This window comes from Rhincodon typus, chromosome 33, assembly GCF_021869965.1.
Source record: "Rhincodon typus isolate 14 chromosome 33, sRhiTyp1.1, whole genome shotgun sequence".
NCBI classification, from domain to species: Eukaryota; Metazoa; Chordata; class Chondrichthyes; order Orectolobiformes; family Rhincodontidae; genus Rhincodon; species Rhincodon typus.
In genome coordinates, this window is record NC_063364.1 from 32,584,904 (window position 1) to 32,610,279 (window position 25,376).

Genomic DNA, 25,376 nt, shown 5'->3' on the forward strand with positions numbered 1-25,376 from the left:
TTACCTTCCAATTGGCCATGAAGAGGAGCATCATGGGAATGGACGTGTTGGTTAACCAATGTGGAAGGAAGTTATGTAATAAAACATGCATGGAAAACATCCACCAGAGCTGGCAACAGTGTGTAGAAAAACTTTTATAAATTCAATAAGATTCAGTGTTTGCAGGAAGCAAAATTATTATTCCAATAGATTAAAACAGAGAAAATAGGAGCAGGAGTAGGCCATTTAGCCCTTTGAGCCTGCTCTGCTATTCAGTATGACCATGGCTGATCATCCAACTCAGTGCCCTGTTCCTGCTTTCTCCCCATACCCTTTGATCCCTTTAGTTAGAACATAGAACAGTACAGCACAGTACAGGCCCTTCGGCCCACGATGTTGTGCCGACCTATTATCCTACTAAGGTCAATCTACCCTGCATACCCTACATTTTACTATCCTCCATGTGCCTATCCAAGAGTCGCTTAAAAGTCTGTAAAGTATCTGACTCCACTACCACTGCGGGCAGCGCATTCCACACACCCACCACTCTCTGTGTGAAGGACCTACCTCTGACATCTCCCCTATCCCATCCTCCAATCACCTTACAATTAGGCCCCCTCGTAATAGTCATTTCCGCCCTGGGAAAAAGTCTCTGACTATCCACTCTATCTATGCCTGTCATCATCTTGTAAACCTCTATCAAGTCACCTCTCATCCTTCTTCGCTCCAAAGAAAAAAGCCCTGGCACCCTCAACCTTTCCTCATAAGACCTGCCCCCCAGTCCAGGCAGCATCCTGGTAAATCTCCTCTGCACCCTCTCTAAAACTTCCATATCTTTCCTATAATGAGGTGACCAGAACTGAACACAATATTCCAAGTGCGGTTTAACCAGAGTTTTATAGAGCTGCAGCATAACCTCACGGCTCTTAAACTCAATTCCCCTGCCAATGAAAGTCAACACACCATACGCCTTCTTTACAACCATATCAACTTGAGGGATCTATGGACGTGGACCCTAAGATCCCTGTGTTCCTCCACACTGCCAAGAATCCTGCCATTAACCCTGTATTCTGCATTCAAATTCGACCTTCCAAAATGAATCACTTCACACTTTTCTGGGTTGAATTCCATCTGCCACTTCTTTGCCGAGCTCTGCATCCCGTCAGTGTCCCGTTGCAACCTACAACAGCCCTCCACGTTGTCCACAACTCCACCAACCTTCGTGTCATCAGCAAACTTACTAACCCACCCTTCCACTTCGTCATCCAAGTCATTTATAAAGATCACAAAAAGCAGAGGTCCTAGACAGATCCCTGCGGAACACCGCTGGTCACCGAACTCCAGGCTGAATACTTTCCATCTACTACCATCCTCTGTCTTCTATTGGACAGCCAGTTTTGTATCCAGACAGCCAAATTTCCCTGAATGCCATGCCTCCTTATTTCCTGAATGAGCCTACCATGTGGAACTTTATCAAATGCCTTGCTAAAATCCATATACACCACTATATCTTACTCCTTGAAATCATTCATTGTTTTGGGACCAGAATCTTGGTGAATCACATAACTAGGGCTGTAGATAAGGCTTTAGACTAAATAATTGGGCGTGGATTCAGTTGCATGGAAGATTATAAAATCAAAGGTAAAGGAGAAGGTGGAATTGCTGCTTAGTGATGGCAGAAAATAAAAGGAAGGGACAGAATGTGTGATTGTCATTTGTACTAAGGAATTATAAAAGTGTAGGGGAGCTCAATAATAGAACAAACTTAAAGGCTTTGTATCTTAATGCACAAAGCTTTCAGAATAAGGTAGATGATTGATGGTGCAAATCAAGGTAAATAGATATGATCTCATAGCCATTATAGAAACATGGTTACAAGAGATCAAAACTAGGACATTCAGTGGTATTTGATGTTTTGGAGAGACAGGAGGGATTGATAAGGTGATGGAGTAGCACTATTTTAAGAAATGAAATAAGGACAGCTGTGAGAGATGATCTGGGCTCAGATGATGTAGAGTTCATTTAAGGAGAGGTAAGAAGTCTCAAGGTAAAGCAGATATTGGTAGGGATGGTGTGCAGATCCTAAACAGTAGCCCTTCTGTGGAATAGGCTATAAATCAACAGATAGTAGGAGAATGTAAAAAGAACAAAGTAATAATTATGGCTGACTTCAATCTTCATGTTGATTGGGTTAATCAAATTGGAAAGGGTAGCCACGGTAACAAATTCATAGAGAGCATTAAGGATTGTTTCCTAGAGCAATATGTCATGGAGCCAGCCAGGGAACAGGCTATCTTGGATCTTGTAATGGGTGATGAGGCAAATTTAATAAATGACTTCCAAGTAAAAGATCCTTAGGAAGTAGTGATCACAACATGGTAGAATTTAATATTCAGTTTGAGAGTGAGAAACAAGGTCAGAAACAACTGTGTTTAACTTAAATAAAGGGAATTACAATGAAATGAGGATAGAATTAGCTAAAGTGAATTGGGTGGATGGGTTAGCAGGAATGAGTATAAGCAAATAAGTAGCAGGCATTTAAGGAAATAATTTGTGACTCTCAAGGAAGATACATCCTAATAAGGAGGAGAGATTCTGAGACAGGGGTGGTTGACCAAGGAATTTAAGAAGAGTATTGAGTTGGAAGAAAAGCATATAAGGAGATCAAAGTCTGTCATATCACTGACACTGGGATAAATTCAGAATCCAGCAAAGAGGACTAAAAGGATAATAACAACAACTATGAGGCAAATCAGTGGGGAATACAAAAACTAACAATAAGAGCTCCTTCAAATATGTAAAAAGAGAGTGAGAGGTCAAAGTAGCATAAGCACCTTGGAAAATGAATCTGGGAAGATGGTTATGGCAAACAAGGAAATGGCATAGAAATTAAAGAGATATTTGCATCAATCTTTTAAGGTGGAAGATACTTCAAGCATCCCATTAATATTAAAGAATATAGGGGGAGGAATTAAATATCATCACCATCATTAAAGAAGTAGTATTAGACAAGCAAATGGGGCTAAAAGCAGATAAGTCTCCCCTGACCCTGATGATTTGCATCCCCAGATCCTAAAAGAGGTAGTTATAGAGATAGTGGATGCATTGGATGTAATTTTTGAAAAATCCTTGGATTCTGAAGAAGAACCAGACGATTGGAAAACAGCCAAAGTGACACCCTTAATTGAAAAGGGAGGGAGGCAAAAAGCAGGTAACTATCGTCTGATTAGCCTAACATCTGTTGGTGGACAATTATTGGAATCAATTACTAAGGAAGTAATAGCAGAACATCTGGAAAATCATAATCTAATCAAGCAGAGTTAACATGGCTTTGTGAAAGGGAAATTGTGTCTGCCTAGTTTATTACAGTTTTTTGAGGAAGTCTCAACTAGAGTGGATAGTGGGGAACTAGTAGATGTGTTGTATTGGACTTCAACATGGTACCTCACAAAAGGTTATGTCATGAGATAAGAGCCTATTGTGTTGATAGTGGCATGAATAGAGAATTCGCTCATGGGAGGGAAACAGTGAGTGGGGATAAGGCATTCATTATCAGGTTAGTGACCTGTGACCAGTTGGGTTCCACATGGTTCAGTGCTGGAATCACAACTGTTTACAATATGTATTAATGACTTGGAAGAAGGAAGTGAATGTACTGCAGCCACATTTGCAGACTTCACAAAAATAGTTGGAAAGTCAGGTTGAGAGGTGTGTACAGACCCTTTACAGAGAGATATTGATAGGTTAAGTATTGGGCAAAATGTTGGCAAATGAAGTATAACATGGAAAAATGTGGAGTTGTTCATTTTGGAAGGTAGAAGAAAGGAACAAGATATTATTTAAATGAAGAGAAACTGCAGAAAGTTGTGAAACAAAGAGATTTGGTTGTGGGGATGGTGGTGGGACCTGTGCATAAAACACAGAAAGCTAGCACACAGATGCAGCAAGTAATCAGGAAGGTTAATGAAATGTTGGCCCTTATTTCACAGGGATTTGAGTATAAGAGTAAGGAATTCTTACTGCAACCGTACAAGGTGCTGGGGAGACCACATCTGGAGTACTATGCACAGTTTTGGTCACCATATCTCAGGAAAGATTGTCTTATGAGCAAAGCAGGTTGGGACTCTACTGATTGGAATTTAGAAGAATGAGAGGTGACCTGATTGAAACATAGGATTCTTAAGGGGCTTGACAGAGTAAATACTGAGTGGATGTTTTCCCTCATGGAAAAGTCTAGGACCGTAGGGTATAGTCTCAGAATAGAGGGGTGCCGGTTTAAGACTGAGATGAGGAGGAATTTTTTCTCTCCGAGGGTTGAGTGTCTCTGGAACTCCTTACCACAGGGAGCTGTGGGGGCAGAGTCCTTGTGTATATTTAAGGCTGAGATAGATAGATTTTTTCAGAGAGGGAATCAAGGCTTATGGTGGAAAGGCAGGAAGTGGATGTGAGGAATTTCAGATCAGCCACGATCCTATTAAATAGAGGAGCAGGCTAGAGGGGCCAAATGGCCTACTTGTGTTCCTGTTTCTTAGGGTCATTTGGCCTCAACCATTTTCTGTGGCAGAGAATTCCACAGGCTCACCACTCTCTGGGTAAAGACATTTCTCCTCATCTCAGTTCTAAATGGACAACCCCATATCCTTAGAATTTTACTGCTGGTTCTGGACTCCCCGGTCATCAGGAAAATCCTTCCTGTGTTTACTGTGTGTAGTCCAATTTAGAATTTTATAGTTTTCTATGACACCCCTACTCATTCTTCTAAACTCCAGTGAATATAATCCTAACTGATCCGGTCTCTCTTCATATGTCAGTCCTGCCATCCCAGGAATCAGTCTCGTAAACCTTTGTTACATTTGCTCCGCAGCCAGGACATCTTCCTCAGACTAGGAGACTGAAACTGCGCACAATATTCCAGGTGTGGTCTCACCAGGGCCCTGTATAATCGCAACAAGACATCCCTGCTCCTGTACTCGAAACCTCTCACGAAGAAAGCTAACATCCCATTTACCTTTTCCACCACCTGCTGCAGCTGTATGCTTACTTCCAGCAATCACCCTTTTCCAATCTACTGCCATTCAAATAACAATCCACCTTCCTGTTTTTGTTCCCAAAGTGGGTACCCTCACATTTATTCACAATATATTTCATCTGCAATGCATTTGCCCACTCACTCAGACTGTCCAAATCACACTGAAGCATCTCTGCATCCCCCCACAGCTCACCCTCACACCCAGCTTTGTGCCATCTGCAAACTTGGAGAGATAACTGTTAGTTCCCTCATCTAAATCATTAACATATGTAGTGGGGTCCTAGCACTGATCCTTGCACTATCCCACTAGTCACTGCCTGCCATTTGGAAAAAGTCCCATTTATTCCTACTCTTTGTTTCCTGTCTGCCAACCAGTCTCCATCCATCTCAATACCCTACCTACAATTCCATATGCTTTAATTTTACACATTAATCTCTTATGTGGGAGTTTATCAAAAGCCTTCTGAAAATCCAAATAAACCACGTGCACTGGTCTCCCTTCAACAACTCTACTAATTACATCCTAAAAAATTCCAATTGATTTGTCAAACGTGATTTCCCTTTTGTACATTCTCGCTGACTTAGTCTGATCCTGCCACTGTTTTACAAATGCTCTGCTATTAAATCTTTTATAATAGACTCTAGTATTTTTTCCACTACCAATATCAGCCTAACAGGTCTATAATTCCTTGTTTACAGTCTACGTCCTTTTTAAATAGAGGGGTTACATTAACTACCCTCCAATCTTAGGGACTGTCCCAGAGTCTATGGAATCTTAAAAGGTGACAGCCAATGCATCTACTAGTACTAGGGCCAATTCCTTAAGTACTCAGGAATGTAGATTATCGGGACCTGGGGATTTATTGGCCTTTACTTTCATTAATTTCCCAAACGTCATTTTCCTACTAATACTGATTTCCTTCAGTTCCTCCTTCTAAGTAACACTCCTTAACATATCATAGCCAGGTTGCACCTCATACCATTGTAGTTTCTTTTATTTAGATTCAAGACCCTAGTCGCGGAATCAACTGTTCATCTTAATCAAGTATTCTCTCATATTATGGTCACTCTTCCCCAAGGGGCCTCACACAATTAGACTGCCTATTATTCTCTCTTATTACACAACACCACAGTCTAGGGTGGCCTGTTCTGTAGTTGGTTCTTCAATGTATTGATTCAGAAAACCCTCCTGTATACATTTGAGGAGTTCTTCCTCTACAGTATTGTTATCAACTTGATTTGCCCAGTCTATGTGCAGATTTAAGTCCCACACATTTATAGATTTACCTTTATTACTTGTGGCTCTAATTTAATGCTTAAAACCTTCCCCAACATTACTGCTACAGTTTGGGCGTCTATATACTACCCCCACCACTGTTTTCTGCCCCATGGAGTTTCTAAACACTGCCTGTAGAGATTCCACTTCACTGGAACTAATATTTTTCTGCACTATAACAATTGTAATTGGAGAAGGAGCAGTTGGCAGATAAAGATTGGCTGTTGTTGAATTTTGGTTTAAGAATGCTGATGGTCAGCTATGAAGGCTATGAAGACAACGTCACCACTCCCTCCCATTGTTGGAATGTGATTGAAGCAGAGATTCTGTGACTGCTCCTCTTGGAACAGGGGAGGTTCAGGGAAGATTGAATTGAAGCATTCAGTACCACGAAGGGTTTTGGTGAAGTCAGTAAGGAGAGGCTGTTTTAGAGCGGGAGGAGAGCCAGTAGCCAGCGTGACGCAGATTGAAGGAGTTGAGCAAAAGAAGTCTAGGGAGAAATGAGAAGTTTTATTTCTGCAGTGAGTTGTTGTCATCTGAATAGACTGCCTGAAAGTGTCATGGAAATAGGTTCCGTGGTAACTTTCAAAAGGGAGTTTCATAAATTCTTGATGTGGGAAAATGGGCAGGACCATACGAAAAACGATCAGGGAAAATAAGTTTCAGCCTTTTCATGAGCCCACATTCCAAAATTGAATTTAAAAAAAAAACTCTTCAGAGAAGCCTATCAAAGCAAACAAAGTTTTGTAAAGAATTAAATCTTTGCTACATCAACATTTACCAAAATGCTTCCCAGCCAATGGATAGAATGAAGAATGATCACTGGTATATTCAAACTCAGCAACCAAACTGAGCACAGCAAAATTCTGCAGCAAAATTAATAAATGACCCATTTTGGTCATATTTGGTGGAAGGACCAATGTCATTCCTGGAGGCTTGGAGAGCCAGCAGGTCTATCTGCACATCTGATCGATGCAGCAGGGGCTGCTAGGACCCGAGTTTAATATCTGACCCACGAGCTGGCAGCCTGCACAATTCACAATTCACTGGCAGTAACGGCCTGGATACTAGGCTCAGACATGAAATGAGCCTCGAACCTATAACTTTCTGACTCAAAGGCAAGAGAACTATTTCCTGTGTCACTGTGATATTTTGTCACATCCTGAGTCAGTTTGTTATTTAACAAAAAGAGCAATTTGATAATGTTGGTAGATCTTTTTTTAAAGTGTGAGGCAGGGTGCTCGCCACAGCATCACGTTTAATATATGGTCCCATCATTTACAACTGTCTGATTTCATCTTTCTCTGATGCTCCACAAAGTCTTGCTATTCGGTCTGAATTTATATCATCCTCATGTAACATATGTTTAAGGTGAATTGAATGGGTGTGATTCTGAATGTTGTGTTGTAGCCACTGCAGAGTCCAAGCTTCAGCCACTAATGTCATCTTCCTCATCGGGTTAGAGGGGTGAGGGAAGAGGTGAGTAGCAAGGTGGGGGTGGGGCTGGCTGGCGAGGGGCAATTTTGCACCATTATCATTTGCAATGTAAGTGTGAGTTGCACAGTGAGGTTAATGAGCTACCTGGGACCTCAGTAAATGGTAAAAGCGACAGACTGTCACCTCACTCACTACCTTGAAGGAGATGGGATGAGATATTTGGATGAGAAACAGAGTTCACTGGATTTGAAATGTCAACTCTGCTTTTTCTCTACAGATACCACCAGATCTACTGAGTTTCTCCAGCACTTTCTGTTTATGTGAGTTAAATGCTAGGTCAGCTTTTGTTGTGGAGCAGTTGGCATTTTGGGGTAAGAGGTTTTATTACAATGATACAGAGTATTGCCAAGGCCTTACCTGGAGTTTATTTTGTCCTGTTGATATAAATCTGGTCTGCAGTCCAAAAGCTTATGTTCAGACAGTTTTATTTTTCAGTTCTGACATACAAATCACCCAGTAATTTATGCAGAGTTGGCACTCAAACTCAGTCTCATTCTCACTACCAATTGTTGCATGTTTAAACAGTCTAATAGTGTTGGAGTGCCATTAAACTCTGTGAATTTTTTGAGTAATTTCTGGGCCAGTCTAACCTCAGCGCTACTGTGTGTGAGGGGGAATTAATTCTGATTTTGCTGCCTCTCCCACTCTGTGGGATTTGGTCTCACAGATTATTAGAGGAGAGAAAACTCATTACATGGTACAATGAGAGGATGAAAAGCATCGCCTTGCCTGAGAACTACTGACAGATGTCTTACAGTTTAGTAAATTATCATCTTATTTCTCAAGTTAGTTTCTATTCTTACTGCCTGTGGGAGTCTTTGAGTGATGTCAAAGGCATTTTAATGCATTTGTGGGATTACAGATTAAGATGTTCTGAAAATCAAAAGAAAAATACTTGGGTTTTCAGGTTTTGCTTAAAAAAAAGAAATATTACAGATGCCATGGTAACGTATGTATTTAAATGAGCTAATCTGTTGGCGAAGGTCACCTTGGAAAGAGGGTTGGAGAAATGATTCACAGGTAAGGCCAGAATAGAATGGCTAGGAATACTGAGTGGCTCGGTCCCCAGAGCTAACCACAGAGGTGACTCAGACACTGATAACATAACAGAGCAACATTCACCACAGGGAGAATATTCCACACTGCCATTCAGAACAGGTGTATGTTCTTTGCTGTTTGTACAAACAGCGTCCCCTGTTTGCAGTGCAGAGAACTGCCTTTCTGCAGGGGGGCCTAACCTGAGGGTGAGTCGACAAGAAGCAAGAAGGTTGTCGTGGTAGCATTAAACCTTGTGAATATTCCATTTTTCCTTTAAAGAGGAGAGGCTTGTCACTTGAATTATGTGAAGAGACTAGAGAAAGTGGGGTGATTCTACTTTGAGCAGACATTTTTTACAGGTGTGCACATTATGAGGGGTTTTGCTAAAATGAAAAGTGAGAAACTTTTCCAGTGGCATGAGGGTTGATAACTTAAGCATTCGGGTTTAAGGCAATTTACAAATAGACCAGTGGGATGCTGGGAATTCTCTCACCCTGTGAGTTGTTCTGATCTGGAACATGTTGGCTGAAGGGTGCAGTGGAAGCAGACTCAGTAATAATTTTCAGAAGAGGATTAAACAAATACATGAGAGGAAGAGATTTGCAGGGTTATCGGGTAAGATTGGGTTTAGTGGGACTAATTGGAAACTCTTCCAGAGATGACCTGAGTGGCCTGCTGTACTGTAGGAGCTACTTCTGTTTCAGTGAAAGGATGGTAGCCATGATGTGGAGATGCTGGTGTTGGACTGGGGTGGACAAGGTCAGAAATCACATGGCACCAGGTTATAGTCCAACAGGTTTATCTGAAATTACAAGCTTTCAGAGTGCTGCCCCTTCGTCAGGTGAAGTGAGTTTATCTGACTTCTGTCTCAGTGAAGGGACGTCAGTGCTGGCGAGTGAATAACAATTCCCAAATATTCCCGGTTAGTCCCAGCATGTGATTCTGGTTGTGGTGGTTATGCAACTGGGTATATCATTGCCAGGCCTGGCCAAAGTGCCTGATGGAAGAAGAGTTTAAACCCAGCCACAGCTGAGAAATTCAATCTCTGCTTTCAACAAAACTTCAAAAATCAGGAAATGAAACATTGTCACTAGTCATGGTGCCTGGTTTACTAATGCCCCTTAAGGAAGGCTTCCTGAAGGGCTTGTCAGATGATCCACACAGTTCCCATCAACCCATCCACACATTCCCAACATTGGTTTATTGGTTGTCCAATTCATCCATCCCAGTACCAATGCCCAATCAGAAAGCAAGCAGATTTTTCACCACCAGGTTGGATGATTCCTGATTGGCTGTCTTTTTCTTTAACCTGTTCCCACTGACCAATAATCAATAACCAAAAATGGAAGGAAAGTGCTCTTCGTAAATCTCCCAATCAGATTTTGCCTGGCTACCTTTCAATGCTGGAGACTCTGGGCTTTTGTAGACTTCAGCCCACAATTACTTAATCGCATTCACCACAGTTAGCTTCTGAAGGAACCTTGCAAAGCCATCACTTGTATCAAACTCAGTGGCAATTGGGGTCAGACAATCAATGTAGCAATAGCGACAGCTGGAGAGTGATTTTTTTTGTAAAAAGTGCTGTGTAAGAGCGTAGTGTAATCTGTCTCAACAATGTTCCTAACCTTTACTTTTGACATTGCTGCTTCATCTTTGTGGTGCTGGATGAGATACTGCTATTTTTCATACTAACAACCTCATGGCCTCTGAGTGGGAATGTGACAGTTTTCATCTGTAATTGCCACTCAACTAGAGGCAGTTTTGGCCTGACCAATCACAGCGAGACTGCTCAACTTCATTCAGTTCACCCAAAGGAGATTGTAATGTCACTCACCTGTCTGGCCCAAGTTTAGGATTAAGAATGAGCAGGTTCTGATGTAACCTTTTGCAGGGTTTGTACATGTAGACACAACAAACTATCATGTCAATTTCAAATGAAATACCACTGTGTATTGCTGAGCTTTGGGGTTGCCAATCCTCCAGGTCTGTCCTGGAGGCTTCAGGATTGAAAGTAAAGCGAATGAAAACTGATTGTAGTAAAGTTTAAAAATCTTGAAAGTTTTAAAAAAAGTTTAACATTTAGACAAGTGTGTGTTCTTTCCATTTACTTTGAACATAATTGTTTGTTGTTGAGAATGGATTAAAAAAAACCACAGCCAATCAGGAATCCTCCAATCTGGTGGTGAAGAGTCTGCTTGCTTTCCAATTGGCCATGGGCGCTGGGATGGACATATTGGGAGCTAGTCAGCCAATGAAGGGAATGTGGGTGTGGGCTGATGAGATACAGACGGCTCATGCAACAAACTCTCCAGGAATATGTCCAAACAGAGTTGACAAACTTACTGAGCCTAGCAAGGCCTTCAGAGATCTGTCACTAATGTGGTCCCTTAAGCCATGTATACTTCTACTACGTGTCTACCGCCTGGTCATGCCTTTTTACCTCTGGGCAGTGGGGATCCCCAGTGGAGTGCTGTCTATGTGGGAGCCCTCCCTCTTTCCCTCGGGGATTTGGGGTGGAGGGTGCTGGACGCAGCAATCCGTTATAACCGCAGATTGCGGTGTTTCACAGACTCCCAGCCCAACTGTTTGTTCTGCAGCACTGTGGAGTGTGTGGAACATGTGTACATTGCTTGTGGGCTGTTGTTATGTTTTTGATTGCACTTCAGCCCCACACTCCTGATCTTTGGGCACCTGGTGTGGAGGGGTGTGGGCAGGCCAGAAGATCTCCTTGGGGGTCTGCTCCTGGGCCTCGCCAGACTAGCTATAAACAGGTCCAGGCAGCAGGCCGTGGAAGGGGTCGTCTCTGCCAAATGCCTGCCCCTCTGTCCTGGTTATGTTTGAGCCCGGGTGTCCTTGGAGAGGGAGCACGCAGTGTCCACCAATGCTCTCAATGCCTTTAGGGAGAGGTGGGCACTGCCGGGGTGGTGGGGGTGGTGCTTTATTTCCCCTTTCAATTCTATTTTGATTTGATCTCTAACCCTCCCCCTTCACTTTTCTTTCACATAGGCATTGCCCTATCAGGCTTTGCTTGTTACTGGTTCCCTGGCCCAATGGGTGTTTTCCTAGTATTGAAAATATTGAATAAAATTATTTGCAGAATGGTGCCTCCAAAAATATTTATATTAACTGGGGATTTAAAAAAATAATTACACCACCTTCCAAAGTAGCACAATAGTGCGACTAAATGGCCCGGAGAGATATTTTTAAATGAAGGTACATTTTAAATGAAGGTACATTTTAAAGTGATGTGTATTTGGGATTGGAAAGAGGAGATAGTAACACAGGATCATATGGAAGCTTAAGTAACTCCTGACCATATGAAATTCTTCATTGAAACTAAATAGTACATGAGTAGAACTGAATGTTTAAGGCAGGGATTTCTAACTTCTTGTGAGGGGAGAGAAACTGGACAGCACAGGAGGCCATTCAGCTATTTGTGCCCTGTGCTGACTCTTGGAAAAAGTTTCCTAATTAATCACCCTCTATCGCTACCTCCCTACAGTTCTGTCAATCTCCATCCATTACCCTTACAGACAGCACTTTCAAAATGACCAAATTGTTGCCTAAAAGTAAATCTTCTGCTGTGCTGTCAGACTCTGCGATTCCAAGTGAAGAAAGTCGGGATCTCATAGTGTTTGTTTAATGAACAAAACCTTGCACTTGAGCAACAAGTTGTGTAGCACTGACACTTGTGTTGTCACCTGTTACTAAGAACTGGACAATTGTTCTCACTCTTGATCACAATCCACACCTTCTGATGGAAGTCTGTACACAATGACACTGGTCTGAAACAGAACTGGGGGTGGCTGTCAAATCTCTCATGGTTTATTATCCTTGCAAAACTGTACTTAGATTTCCAAAAAGCATAGATCAAAAGTTGCTACGTAAAACAAGAATACATGGTGTAAAGGATAACACATTAGTATGGATATCGGATTGGTTAGCTGTCAGGAAGCAGAGATGAGGGAGAAATGGGTCATTTCCAGATTGGCAAGTTGTAACAAATGAAGTGCAACAGGGTTCAGTGTTGGGCCACAATTATTTGCAATTTATAGCAATGACTAAGATTGAAGGGAGCAAATGTATAGGAGCTAAATTTTCTGATGACACCAAGATAGGTAGGAAAGTAAGTGAGACTGCATCAGAAATGCCAACACCAGACACAAGATTCCGCCAACTGAGACAGACGGTTTGATATGGAGATGAAGTTTGGTGTAAGAGTCAGGGAAATGACCCTGCGTGGGTAAGAGACATGGACGACGCAAGATCAGGTCCAGTGAGGTATAAAGTTTGGGTAGGTACAATTGTCCTGAACAAGCATGTGGACCATATGAAGGTGGCAAAATGTGTCCTGCCCCTTCAGAACACTCAGAAAGGCTGTCAGAACCTGTGGGTTCACCCTCTCCATCAAGCATTGATGTGTACTCAGAATCAGAGAAGGACATGACGGATGTTGCTACCTCGATGTCGTTGCTGCTGGAAGAAGAGAGTGAAATTCTACTGAAGTGCTCCTGGTGCAAGACGTGGGCTCCTTGGCATTACACGCCCCCTGTATTGGACACCAAGTTGGAGGAACGTGACCCAGTGCTAAAACACCCTAGGAAGCTCTCTAATATAAAGGACTGTCCTATGTCCTCGGACTCACAGGGGGAGGAGTGTAGTGATTGTAGTGACTACAATGGGGTCAGCAAGGTGGACCTCATAGAATAAAAGTTGCCTGATTGGGGCTGTTCATCTGGTCCAATCAGGGAGCCCTGGCTGAAAGACATAAAGGGAGTGTCAGAGGTACTGACACTCTGATAGCTAACTCTGAAGAGGCAGTGCTAAAGTCAAGGCCTGTTTATGTGTAAATAAAGGGTGACATGGTGGTGGGATACCGGCCTATGTGGAGTTTTTTCAGTAAGTTGTGAAGAGGAGTTAGAGAGACCAGAAAGAGATATTGATAGTATGCAAACATTTGGGAGATGGATTACAATGTGGGAAAATGTGAAATTGTTCACTTTGGCAGGAAAGCAGCGTGTTATTTAAATGGTAAGATATTTCAGAATACAGAGGTACAGAGGCATCTGGGTGTCCTGTTACATGAATCATAAAAGCCCAGTCTGCAGATACACTATGTGATTAGGAAGGCAAATGGAATGTTGCTTTTTATTGTAAGGTAAATAGAAATTGCACAAAGGGATATTTTGCTGCAGCTGTACAAGGCCCTGGTGAGATCACATCATGAGTACAGTATACAATTTTGGTCACTTTCTTTGAAAAGGGATATAAATGCATCAGAATCATTTCAGTGAAAGTTCATTTGACTCATTCCTCAAATGAAATGCTTCATATGAAGGAAGGGGAAATGATCGGCCTGTAGTCATTGGAGTTTAGAAAAATGAAAGTAATTCTTTCTAAAACGTACAAGTTGCTGAGGATATTTGACATGGCAGATACTGGGAGGGTATTTCCTCTGGTGGGCGAACCTGGAATGAGGAGAAGCAGTATAAAAATAAAATGTCTGTCTTTTGGACGGAGATTCGAGAATTGTTTCCTCTCAAAGTCTGTGGATTTTTCTTCCCTGGAAGTAATGAAGGCTGGGTCATTAGATTTATTCAAGTGAAGGTGGATAGATTTTTGATTGACAAGGGAGTCCAGGTAATAGGGAGCAGCCAGGAGAGTGGAGTAGAGATCACATATCGAATGATGGAACCATTTATATACCTCGATGTCCTCCATAAAACTATTCTTAAAATGACACATCACAAACAGCTGCATGATCCCAGAGGGAATCTGGAGAATTTACCTCAGTATAGACTTGGATGGAAGCAGGAAAAAGAAGGAGCTGGTCAACGCAATCAGGACAGCAGACAGCATTGGCCATGTTTTCATCTTTTTAATAAAACACAAGAATGTATTGACGAAAATTAGATCTTGCCCAAATACTTGAAGATAAGATAATGTGGGATGCTGTCTTCCCATTGTCCTTTAAACTTTTTTATTCCCCTCAGCCAATATTATCTGATTTCTTGAGAATCCCTGATTTTAATCATTCCATCTTTTGAATTCATGCCTACTTCTTTCTCCAAACCTCTGGCCATCTGTCCTAATGTCTCTTTAGGTGACAGATCAAATTTTGATTAAAAATATTCCTATGAACTGTCTCGCCACACTTTACTATTTCAAAGGTGCTATATAAATTAAAGATGTTTTGTTGTAGATTTACCTTATGGCTGTTTGTGGGATCTTGCTGTTAGTCTAAATACCAAGAACATCCAGAGAATAGAAATTAATGGACATCATTGTGCTTTCTATGCACATAACACAGGAACAGATCATCACTACAATCATGAACGATCTGTATCTTAACTCCGCCTATCTGTTTTGGAACAATGTTGAGATCATAGATAATAGAATCCCTACAGTGTGGAAACAGGCCCTTTGGCCCACCAAGTCCACACTGACCCTCAGAGCATCCCACCCAGACCCCATCCCCGTATAACCGATGCCCTGAGGTCAGAGACTAGAGGAATCCTCTTGTTAATACTGTACATTATTTTGGACATGCAGATGTTCTTCTAATGGTGTGTGTACTTACTGACCCAATCACCTGTTGGAAGTCTTGCTGTCCCTGATCCCACAAGAGGACAGTCCATCTCTGGGGCACGCTGAGTCCAGGCCAGGCAGTTTTACAACTTGAGAAATTTCAAGCTGGACACAAGAAACTGTGCTGTTCTCACCCTGGACTTACAGTGAGGAAATTATTCAATTGTGAATATTTTACAAAATAGCAGATAAAACAATTCCATTGCAGTTAATTCAGAATTTCATGGACCAGTTCTGAACAATTCTGATATTAATGACTTGGCCTCTGGGACACTGAAAAGATAAATTACTCTCAATAGAACCAATCGATTTAATAAGCCAGGTGGGATAATATTTTAATCTTTTCAAGAAAGGATTAGAACTCACAATTATTTTGGTATTTTGCAATCTTGTGAATTTTTATGCTATTTAGTCTGTTTGTTGATGGGAAATTGAGTTTCAGACCATCATCAGTTTTACAGAGCAGACAATTTTTTGTGGACAGTTAATGGCTGAACGATCTAAATCTACAAATCCAGAAGAGGATTTTGAAGGCTTCTGGAATTCTGTGATGCTGCTGTCCCCCTAAATTTCCAGCCTTCAGGAAATGGAAGACAAGGTTCCTGGATTGGTATTAAATGCTGCTGCAACAAGAAAGCGTTCCATTTTGGGGGCTGTTTGTGTAAATACCTGTAATAGTGCTCAGGAACACTTCTTACACGTGCTAAGTTCCAACCATTCTCCGGTTAAAGTTAGGTAAAGTGACTCAGATCAGATCAATCCCGAACCAACACTGGGTGTCCTTTATGCTTGTGGAAGGCGGTGCGTTGACCAGTTTGTGTTCTTCCCTGCCCTGTCCTCCCACTTGCACCACGTGTGACCCTCACCTCAATAAAAACCCATGATCCATTCAAACAGGGCATGGGGTGATGGGGTTGGGAGACTAATATTCCCTGGAGTTCTCCTTTTCAGCATCTGGGAGAAGATTGGCCTATTCTTGGCACTGTTCAGATTGAAAGTCCATGATGTGGGTCATTCAATTCCAAAATATCCCCCTTCCTCTTCCCCTACCTGTGGGTGACATTCCATACGTTATACAGTGAGTAACTCCCCCAGTGTTCTTTTGGTTCCTGGTCAGGGATTTGGACAGATCCCTTCTAACCGGAGACGTTCTTTCAGCTGTTTTATAAATGTATATCCTTGCTGCATTTCAGGACAGTGGTGTTTAACTTTGTCTGTTTGTTGTTTTACAGCATTGGTTGGATATCTCCAAGTCCATTATTAAACAAATGAAATGTAAGTTTCCAAGATTTCAGGAGGTCTTCTCATTCAGATAATGTGCTTGTTGAGAAATCTGATCATCATGTCATATTTTAGATTTATTTCTACATTCTGTTCTTTTATTCTAGTCTTACCAGTTTTGGATGTGGGAATAGGTTTTGATTCACTACCATGGGCCAAATTGTAAGCCTGGATTTCTGAGATCACTCATAAGAAAGGAGGAAACTAAGATTCTAGTTTATCTTAGATGCTGGTTGAGTCCTGTGTCATGTTCCCCTTGGGTAACCCAATGTCCCATCTGTTAGCCTGCACAGTTATCTGATGTGTCTCCTCCCGTGGCCCATGACATGAAGGATTTTGATGTGACTGGGTCATTCAGAGCTACATCCTAACATCAGCCTTCACTTTCAGGGAAGGAAGGGGGAGGATCAGAGAGGGCAGGAGGACGTGGGACAGGACGCTCGACCTCGATAAGTGTCGATGACCTCCTCCTAATCTTAACCCAGCCTCATCTTATAGACTGTGCCTCATGTTGTACCTGCAAACCCTTTCCTTGTAAAGACCAATGGCATTCCTGGCTGATATTTTCATGGCTATTGTTCACCTTGTGGCCTGTCAGGCTCTTAATAACTCCCTAATTCTTCACACTGCTCTCCAAGGGAGCAGGTTATCCGACAGTGGTAGCTTCTAAATAATCATTGAAGACAATTCATAACTTCTGCTTTGTTTTTACATTAATTTATGGCATGTGGGCCTCAATACCTGGACCATCATTTCAAAGAATCGCTACAGTGTGGAAGCCGGCCATTCAGCCCATCAGGTCCACACCACCCCTTGAAGAGCATCCCATCCAGACCCACCCCTCTACCCTATCCCCGTAACCCTGCAATTCCCATGTCTAAACCACCTAACCTGCACATCTTTGAACTGTGGGAGGGAACTGGAGCACCCGGTGGAAATCCACACAAGCACGGGGAGAATGTGCAAACACCACACAGACAGTAGCCCAAGGGTGGAATTGATCCCAGGTCTCTGATGCTGTGAGGCAGCAGTGCTAACCAGTGAGCCACTGTGCTGCCCATCAGCATTTATTGCTCATCCTTAATTGCCTTCGAAAGGGTAGTGGTGAGCCCGTTTCTTGAAACACAGTGGTCCGTAAAGTGTAGGTACACTCACAACGCTTACTGAGGTAAAGCCAGAATTTTGATCCAGTGACAGTGAAAGAATGGCAGCATCATTGTAAGTCAGGGTGGGGTATGGCTTGGAGGGGAACTTGTAGTTAGTGGTGTTCCCAGAGATCTGTTGCCCTTGCCCTTGTCCTTCTGTGACATAGAGGTCATGGGTTTGGAAGATACTGCCGAGAGAACTTTGGTAGTTACTGCAGTGCATCTTGTAGATGGTACACAATGCTGCTACTGAGCAACGGTGGTGGAGGGAGTGAATGTTGAAGGTGGCTAATGAGATGCCAAACAAGCGGATGGTTTGGGGCTTTATGAGTCGTGTTGGAGCTGCACTCATCAGGGCAAGTGGGGATTATTCCATTACATTCCTGACTTGTGGCTTGTTGATGGTGGGGAGACTTTGAACTCATCACAAAAGAGAGGAAGAATCACTGGTTATTATGGGATGTTTGTGATGCTGTTCCATTAATCTGGATCATCCAAACAGGGACTATTTTTAGTGTACACCCAGTGTACATGCAGTGTGTAATTCAAATTTATCTTTTTCTTGTATTTGGCAGCTCAGCCTCCATACACCATGTGTTTCCGTGTCAAGTTTTACCCCACCGACCCTTCAGCTCTGAAGGAGGAGATAACCAGGTAAGTCTCTTGTTACTGAGCCACAAATCTCAGCTCTCAGTCTCATCTCCTTCACCAGACAAAGAAAGATTGCATCTCATGAGCTAAAACAGTGATCTTAAGAGCCTGTACTCAGTAGGCTCTTTAAAGCCTTTAACCTATAAATGGATTGCTGCTGCATTCACTCAATCCATTGGGGTTTATGTTCAATGTAACACACTGTTTGGATCAGTCTGCAGACATTACCATCCTTGCAGTTTAAAAAGACACTTCTCATCTGCCTCTTTACTGCTGGATTTCATCACAGGAGGATTGTTAGCTCTTTCTGTTACTCAATATTATACAAATTCTCATCGTTCCTTCAGCCTTTGTCCAGCTTCCTACAAATACCGACTGATGTGAAATGAATTTCCATTCTTTTCAATTTGAATTTTGGATCTGTAGTTTTCCCATACTTTCTGAGCATGAGAGCAGTGAATTCTCCAGTAAGTTTCTGGGAAGATCCCGCTGTCTATGGTTGCTCCGACACTGGGGAATATTACGGGTCTCCAAACTGCGAGAATGAATTGGATGGTAAAATCTGCAGCTTAGAGCAACCAGTACAGAAAGTGAACCGGTTACTGGGTGATATTTGAATTCTGCAATTATTAATGGGGAAAGAAGGAGGAAATGGGGGTAAAAGGATGGAATGTTTACAGACTCTATCCTCATGTTCAGATGCTGTCAAGGTGAAAGGCTTTGCTATATTTGGCTATGATTAATGCACTAGTTGAGTTTGATGAAGGTGATAATGATAAAATAAGGTTTAAGGTGATATAATAACGGTATACGTCAGTAAAGCTACCAGTGCTTGCTAACCCCCCTGTTGTCTTTCAAAGGCAGCTATTGGCAGGTCCTTATGTCATCAGCTTCAAAATGTCAAACTCAAAGTTCACAACCACCCTGAGCACACTTTCTATTCTCGGCAACTCATTAAACTCTACCCATCTACATTGTTGGAGGAGGGCATTTCAGATTCTCTGACAATATCTCAGCGGCCGAGCAATGAAGTAAGTTGTAGGTATTTATTTGCAGAATCATAGAATGATTACAACAGGCAAGAAGGAAGTTCAGCCCATTATGTCTGTGCTGGCCCTCCATAAAAGTGAACACAAGGGAAGTCTGCGCTTTAATCTCAAACTGGAAGGCCTATCACCCTCATTAATGTCCAACAGCAAGTAACATTTAATAAATAACAGAAGCTGATTCAAACAGAGTAAAATTAGTTGAAATGTCAGCCGTGATTTGTGTAATGATTGAGGTTTGATGGTTTCTCAGCTCCTCTGTTGGTGTCAGCATCTAGATGTTATTGTAAACAAATTGCATTCACATCAGATGCCAGTTATAAGTGAAAAACATAAAAACTCTGTGAAGAGAAAGCAGACTTAAGGTTTTGGTTCCAGTGACCTTTCTTCAGAATGGTTCATCACTTCCGAGGAAGGTCGCCGGACCTGAAACATTAATTCTGCTTTCTCTCCACAGATGCTGCCAGACCTGCTGAGGTTTCCCAGCCATTTCAGTTTTTGTTTGCAGCATTCCTTGGTTTTTTTGATAAGTGGTGCAGACTGAGAGAGGAGCAGACTGATAGTGAACCTGGCTCATTGTTGAATTACTCCTGGATACATCATCCTGCTCTAGTAACTAGCAGACTGCGGCCTTAAAGGGAGGTTCTAGTTAACGGAAATCAAAATAGAGAATGCTGGAAAAACTAAGCTGGTTTGCCGTCTGTGGAAAGAGAAACAGAGTTAACATTTTGAGTTCAATATGAGTTTTCTTCAGACCGCATAACTCCGCACTCTCTCCACAGATGCTGCAAGATCTGCTGAGTTCCTCCAGCGCTCTCTGTTTATATTTCAGATTTGCTACTTTGCTTTTGTTGTAATTAATTCTGTTCCTCTTGTTCAGTGACAAGAGACAAGAGCAGGTTCTTATTTCTGAGAGTTGGTCTATCTAATGGCAACAGCAGCATTGTCAATGTGCAGCATCCCCTGTGCTAGTGTTGAGGTTGATGGTGTGCCTGTCTGAAGGTTATCAGGGCAGTGCAAACACGGAGAGACATCGTGATGCCAACATTAAACCCCCATACACCCTCCAGTTTTGCCATCCATCTCTCTCTGTCTCTCTCTGTCTGTCTGTCTCTCTCTCTCCATACTATAAGTTCCCAGTCCTCAATTTTAAAATTCTCAACCTTACATTGAAATGTCAGGATGGTCTCTCTCTCTCGTTTCTATCTCAATGACTTTCTCTGGCTGTACAGGCTTCCAGGATCCCTGGCACTTCAAATTTTGGCCACTTTTCCCAGTTTTCATCTCCACCATTGGTAGCTGTGTCCTTAGCAGTGTTCCCACTCATTTCTTTCCCTTTGGTGTGGAAATGACTTCCTGAACCGGAAGATAACGCTGGGAACGATGTCAGCACACCAAGTGCCATGCACAGACCCTCAGAGCGATGTGTGCAGCCTGGACCCGAACCTCTCCAGCTCTCTTTCTCACTCTCTCTCTCCTCCTATAACATGGTTCTTGAAAGCTCCTTCTTTGGCCAAGATTATGGTCACCTTTCTGAACGCTCCCTTACTCCCTAACAATTCTGAGAAGCATCTTGGGTCATTTTGCTATGTGAAAGGTGCTATACAGATGCAAGTTATTGTTCTGCATACGCTGACAATAATTGACCTGATCTGCTTCAAGGAATGGGAACAGATGTAGCCCATTCAGGCTGTCAGTTAGGTCATGGCTGAACAGAATCTTACCTCCATTTATTCACCTTGGTTCTATAACCCGTCATACCCTTCACTAATAAAATCTGTCAATCTCAGTGCTGAGATTTTAAATGACCCCACATGCAGCATCACCAGCTTTATATTTGTGCAACTACAGCAGGTTTGGTAGTGAGCAACATTGCAAACAACAGGGAGGAGAGGAGACCTCACACACTGGAGTTTGTGTGTGTATCTAAAAATAGGATTCTAAATTCCCGTTTTCCTCACAAGTCTCAATTAAGTTACCATAGTAACCACCCATTCACTTCTTCATTGCATCTTTCCTACATCTCATATTTCATATTTGTGTCGATTATTGATGCCTCTTTGGTCCGTTTAGAGCTGCATTTCACTCAGTTTAGTGAAAATGTTTCACTGTAACTTCAGTCCCATTTGCAGCTCTTTGAAGAGACTCTTAATTTTCAGCTTTTCGTTAGTTGAAAAGACATTGGTATTTTTAAAGTTTTAAATACGATATAATTTATAACATGGAGCAGAGTTCTGTATGCTTTTGAATTCAGGAAATGGTTCTTTATCATTTTTATTTGAAGTAACGAAAAATGGGGTTTTTCACAAGTGGACAAGATGATGACATTGCTGTTGCATCGTTTTGTGATGAGGTCCATCTTCAGGAAAACCTACTGAATATCCTGAAGAAATATGTTCATACAGCACACCACTAAAGTGATACATTTGATGCTATTTCTAGTCTTCAGTTGCCATCATTTATGTGCCATGTGTAGTCTTATTTTGCTGAAGCAGCCTATTTATAACCATCAGGAGGCACTGAGCCATGTGCTGCTTAATATAAACCTGGGCAGATGAAAGAAGCTTCGAGGGATCAGGTAAAGTGTAACAGCCAAAGATGTCGTGGTGCTGTGGGGTTTATCAGGCCTTGACCTGGAGGAATGAACATTAGCGAGCAGCTAACATCCTGAAGGCTGGAAATTGACAAAGAAACATACAGGGTTGCTTCCAGGAGAGCGAGCAATTGCACATGTCTGGCCCTGAGTTGTCATACTGTGCTGCCACATACCCCTGCAAAGGTGTTACAGTCAGAGGGAGGGAATGGCTGTCTTGTGTACTGTTGAATCCAGGCAGGCCCGCAGTGAGGTGGCTAACTCTGAAACAGCTGAGCAAACCTCTCAGGTCAACAGCAGTTTAGAATTCAGAGAATGCTGGCCTTGTATCCTGTGAAAGAATTTTTAAAATCTTCCATTTGTATCAAGGTTTTCATGATTGCAGGATGTCCCAAAGTGCTTCACAGGCAATAAAATGTTATTTCAGGTGGAGGTGGTGATGCATTATATTGTCAATATACTAGCAATGCAGGACCCTAAGCTAATGTTCTGGGGATGTCAGTTTCAATCCCACCATTGTAGATGACATTTCAATTCACTGAGATGCCAGCCTAAATGATAACCATAGCTGAACTAACTCCACAGAGGTCAGTATTCCATCACTGAGTCATCCTTTATTTACACGTGGAGAGTCCCTGACACTGCTGCAGCTCCCTCAGAGCCAGCTATCAGAGTGAGCAGGATGTCTGACACTCCTGTTCTTACCTATCAGCCAGGGCTCCCTGATTAGACCAAAATAACAGTCCCAATCAGGGATCTCATATTCTGTGAGGTCCATCTGGCTGACCTCATTACAATCACTCAAGTAGCTCCTGTCAATTGCTGTAAAAGTCCATCTGGTTCACCAATGACCTTTAGGGAAAGAAATATGCCATCCCTATCCGGTCTGGCCTACATGTGACTCCAGACCTGCAGTGAAGTGGTTAACTCCGAACTGCCCCCTGGGAAATCAGGGACAGGGCAATAAATGCTGGCCCAGCCAGGGACATCCCATGAACAAATTTAAAAGAAATTGAAATGTTTGTAGGAAAGTATTGTTGAAAGTTGGAGCAAGATACGGACTCTTTGAAAGGAGGCAGGGGAGTGTGTTTAAAGGAGATTATTGTTGTAGAGTTACATGTCGAAATACAGAATGATTGGCTTATCTGAATGTTTGGGTTTGATTGAGGGTGAAATATTGGCTAGATCAGCAGGAGAGTTCCTTGCTCCTCTTCACTTTGTGATATGGGATCTTTAACATCCATTTCAAAACGAGACAAGAGCCTGGTTTAACATCACATCCCGCAGTGTGGTAGCTCCTGCTCAGTAAAACATTGGCTGGTGATGGAGTCAGCAAGTGGTGCTTGAGCCCACAGCCTTTCTTGACTCAGATGTGCCAGCCATGGGGGTAAGGTGCCACTTGGAACCATGGAATGGTTACGGCACGGAGGAGGCCATTCGGCCTCTCGTGTCAGTGCTGCTGATATAGTTCCACTTCCCTGCCTTTTCCCCACTGTGCCCCATCAAGTCCTGATCTGATTCTCTTCTGAAGACCTTGATTCTAACTCGCTGTCCCACCTACCAACTTCACTGCAGTACTGTACAGCTTCTTACAGGTTTAGCATCAGAAAAGACTTTGAAAGCGCAATGGACAATGTGCCCTGTAAATGGATGTGACTGATGGGTCTGTGTGTTAATTCAATAGAACAAGACTGAGAGTGGGACTGTACCAGTGCTTCATGAAACACATGGAATTTGCTGATAGGGATAGTAGGAACTGCAGATGCTGGAGAATCCGAGACAACAAGGTGCAGGGCTGGATGAACACAGCAGGCCAAGCAGCATCATAGGAGCAGATAGTGAGATGGTAACTTTTGAATAAAATAGTGTTAAGTCACCAAAGGCTGGAAGCACAGACTGGGTCAATATTGTAGAAAGCGTACAGGTACTGATCAATAGATGGCATCACTGGGAGTGCACGGTGAAATTAACCTCAGTAAACACACAGCATTCGGTGGGGGGAGTTCATGGAAATGGTGAAAGCTTGTGCTAAGGGAGCCACGTAATCATTCATTCGAATAAGGAGATTTTTCTTCATGTGAACGTTATAAACTTTTCTCCACACGCAGTTAGCATAAAGCTGCAGCCCAGGGTGGAATAAAGACACCAGAGTTCCTGTGCACAGAATGGGAACATTGTGCAGGATCTTCTCCCTGAGGGAGGGACTGGGTTTAGTGGGGCAGTGCAATGTTGTCAGTTTCTTGCTGCTGGCATCTGTTTAAGGAGAAGGCTTCAGGGATTTGTTGGGGGCGGGGAGGGTGGAGCGGTGGGCCCAGTGAGGGTGAGAGCTACACACACCAGAGGAGAGCTAATCAGACCAATGAATGTACCAACTGAAGGTTGCCTCCATGCCTGTGAAACCTAGAGCTCCCGGTGTGGCTGGAATGCTGAGATGAAAGGTCACTGGGCACTGGGATGGGGTCTGTGGGGGTGGGAGCAGTAAGTGGTAGTGCAGCAGGGATTCACTGGTCATTGAGGGCCACAGTCACAGGCCACCCCCCTCCAAGTACCCCGTCAGCCTGACGCTGAAGCCTTGGTATGTTTTGAATCATCTACATGTTTTCAGAAGATTTCTGCGGATGTACCCTCAATGGTTTCACACCCACAGTCAAAGCCCTCACCTCCTTGAATGTTCCCAGTGGCCCTCATAATCTTGCCAAGATATGGCCCTCTGTTCCTCATTGGATAGAGCTTCCTCAGTCACCTCCACAAAAACCTCCTGCTGGTCCCTAACCATAGCTGTTGCCCAAAAAAGTGTCTGTGCCTGTGTGTCTGTGCTTGTGTGTGTGTGTGTCTGTACCTGTGCGTGTGAGTGTGTGTCTGTGCCTGTGCCTGTGTGTGTGTGTGTCTGTGCCTGTGTGTGTTTGTGCTTCTGTGTGTGTGTGTCTGTGCCTGTGTGTGTGTGTGTCTGTGTGTCTGTGCCTGTGTGTGTGCGTGTATGTGTCTGTGTGTCTGTGCCTGTGTGTGTGTGTGTGTGTGTGTGTGTGTCTGTGCCTGTGTGCATGTGTGTGTCTGTACCTGTGTGTGTGTGTGTGTGTCTGTGTGTATCTGTGCCTCTGTATGTGAGTGTGTCTGTGCCTGTGTGTGTCTGTGCCCGTGTGTGTGTCTGTGTGTGCCTCTGTGTGTGTGTGTGTGTGTGTCTGTGTCTGTGCCTGTGCCTGTGTGTGTGTGTGTGTGTGTGTGTCTGTGCCTGTGTGTGTGTGTGTGTGTGTGT

At 42.9% G+C, this 25,376-nt stretch overlaps 1 protein-coding gene across 3 annotated transcripts in view; it reads left to right on the plus strand.

Annotated features, from left to right (window-relative positions):
- Window positions 1–25,376, plus strand: part of LOC109921725 (FERM domain-containing protein 5) — a 223,730-nt gene that overhangs the window by 147,930 nt on the left and 50,424 nt on the right. For all 3 annotated transcript variants that reach the window (XM_048615867.1, XM_048615868.1, XM_048615869.1), the window contains 2 exons: window positions 16,640–16,682; window positions 18,409–18,487. In XM_048615867.1, coding sequence (XP_048471824.1) covers window positions 16,640–16,682; window positions 18,409–18,487 — 122 coding nt within the window. The remainder of the gene's footprint in view (window positions 1–16,639; window positions 16,683–18,408; window positions 18,488–25,376) is intronic.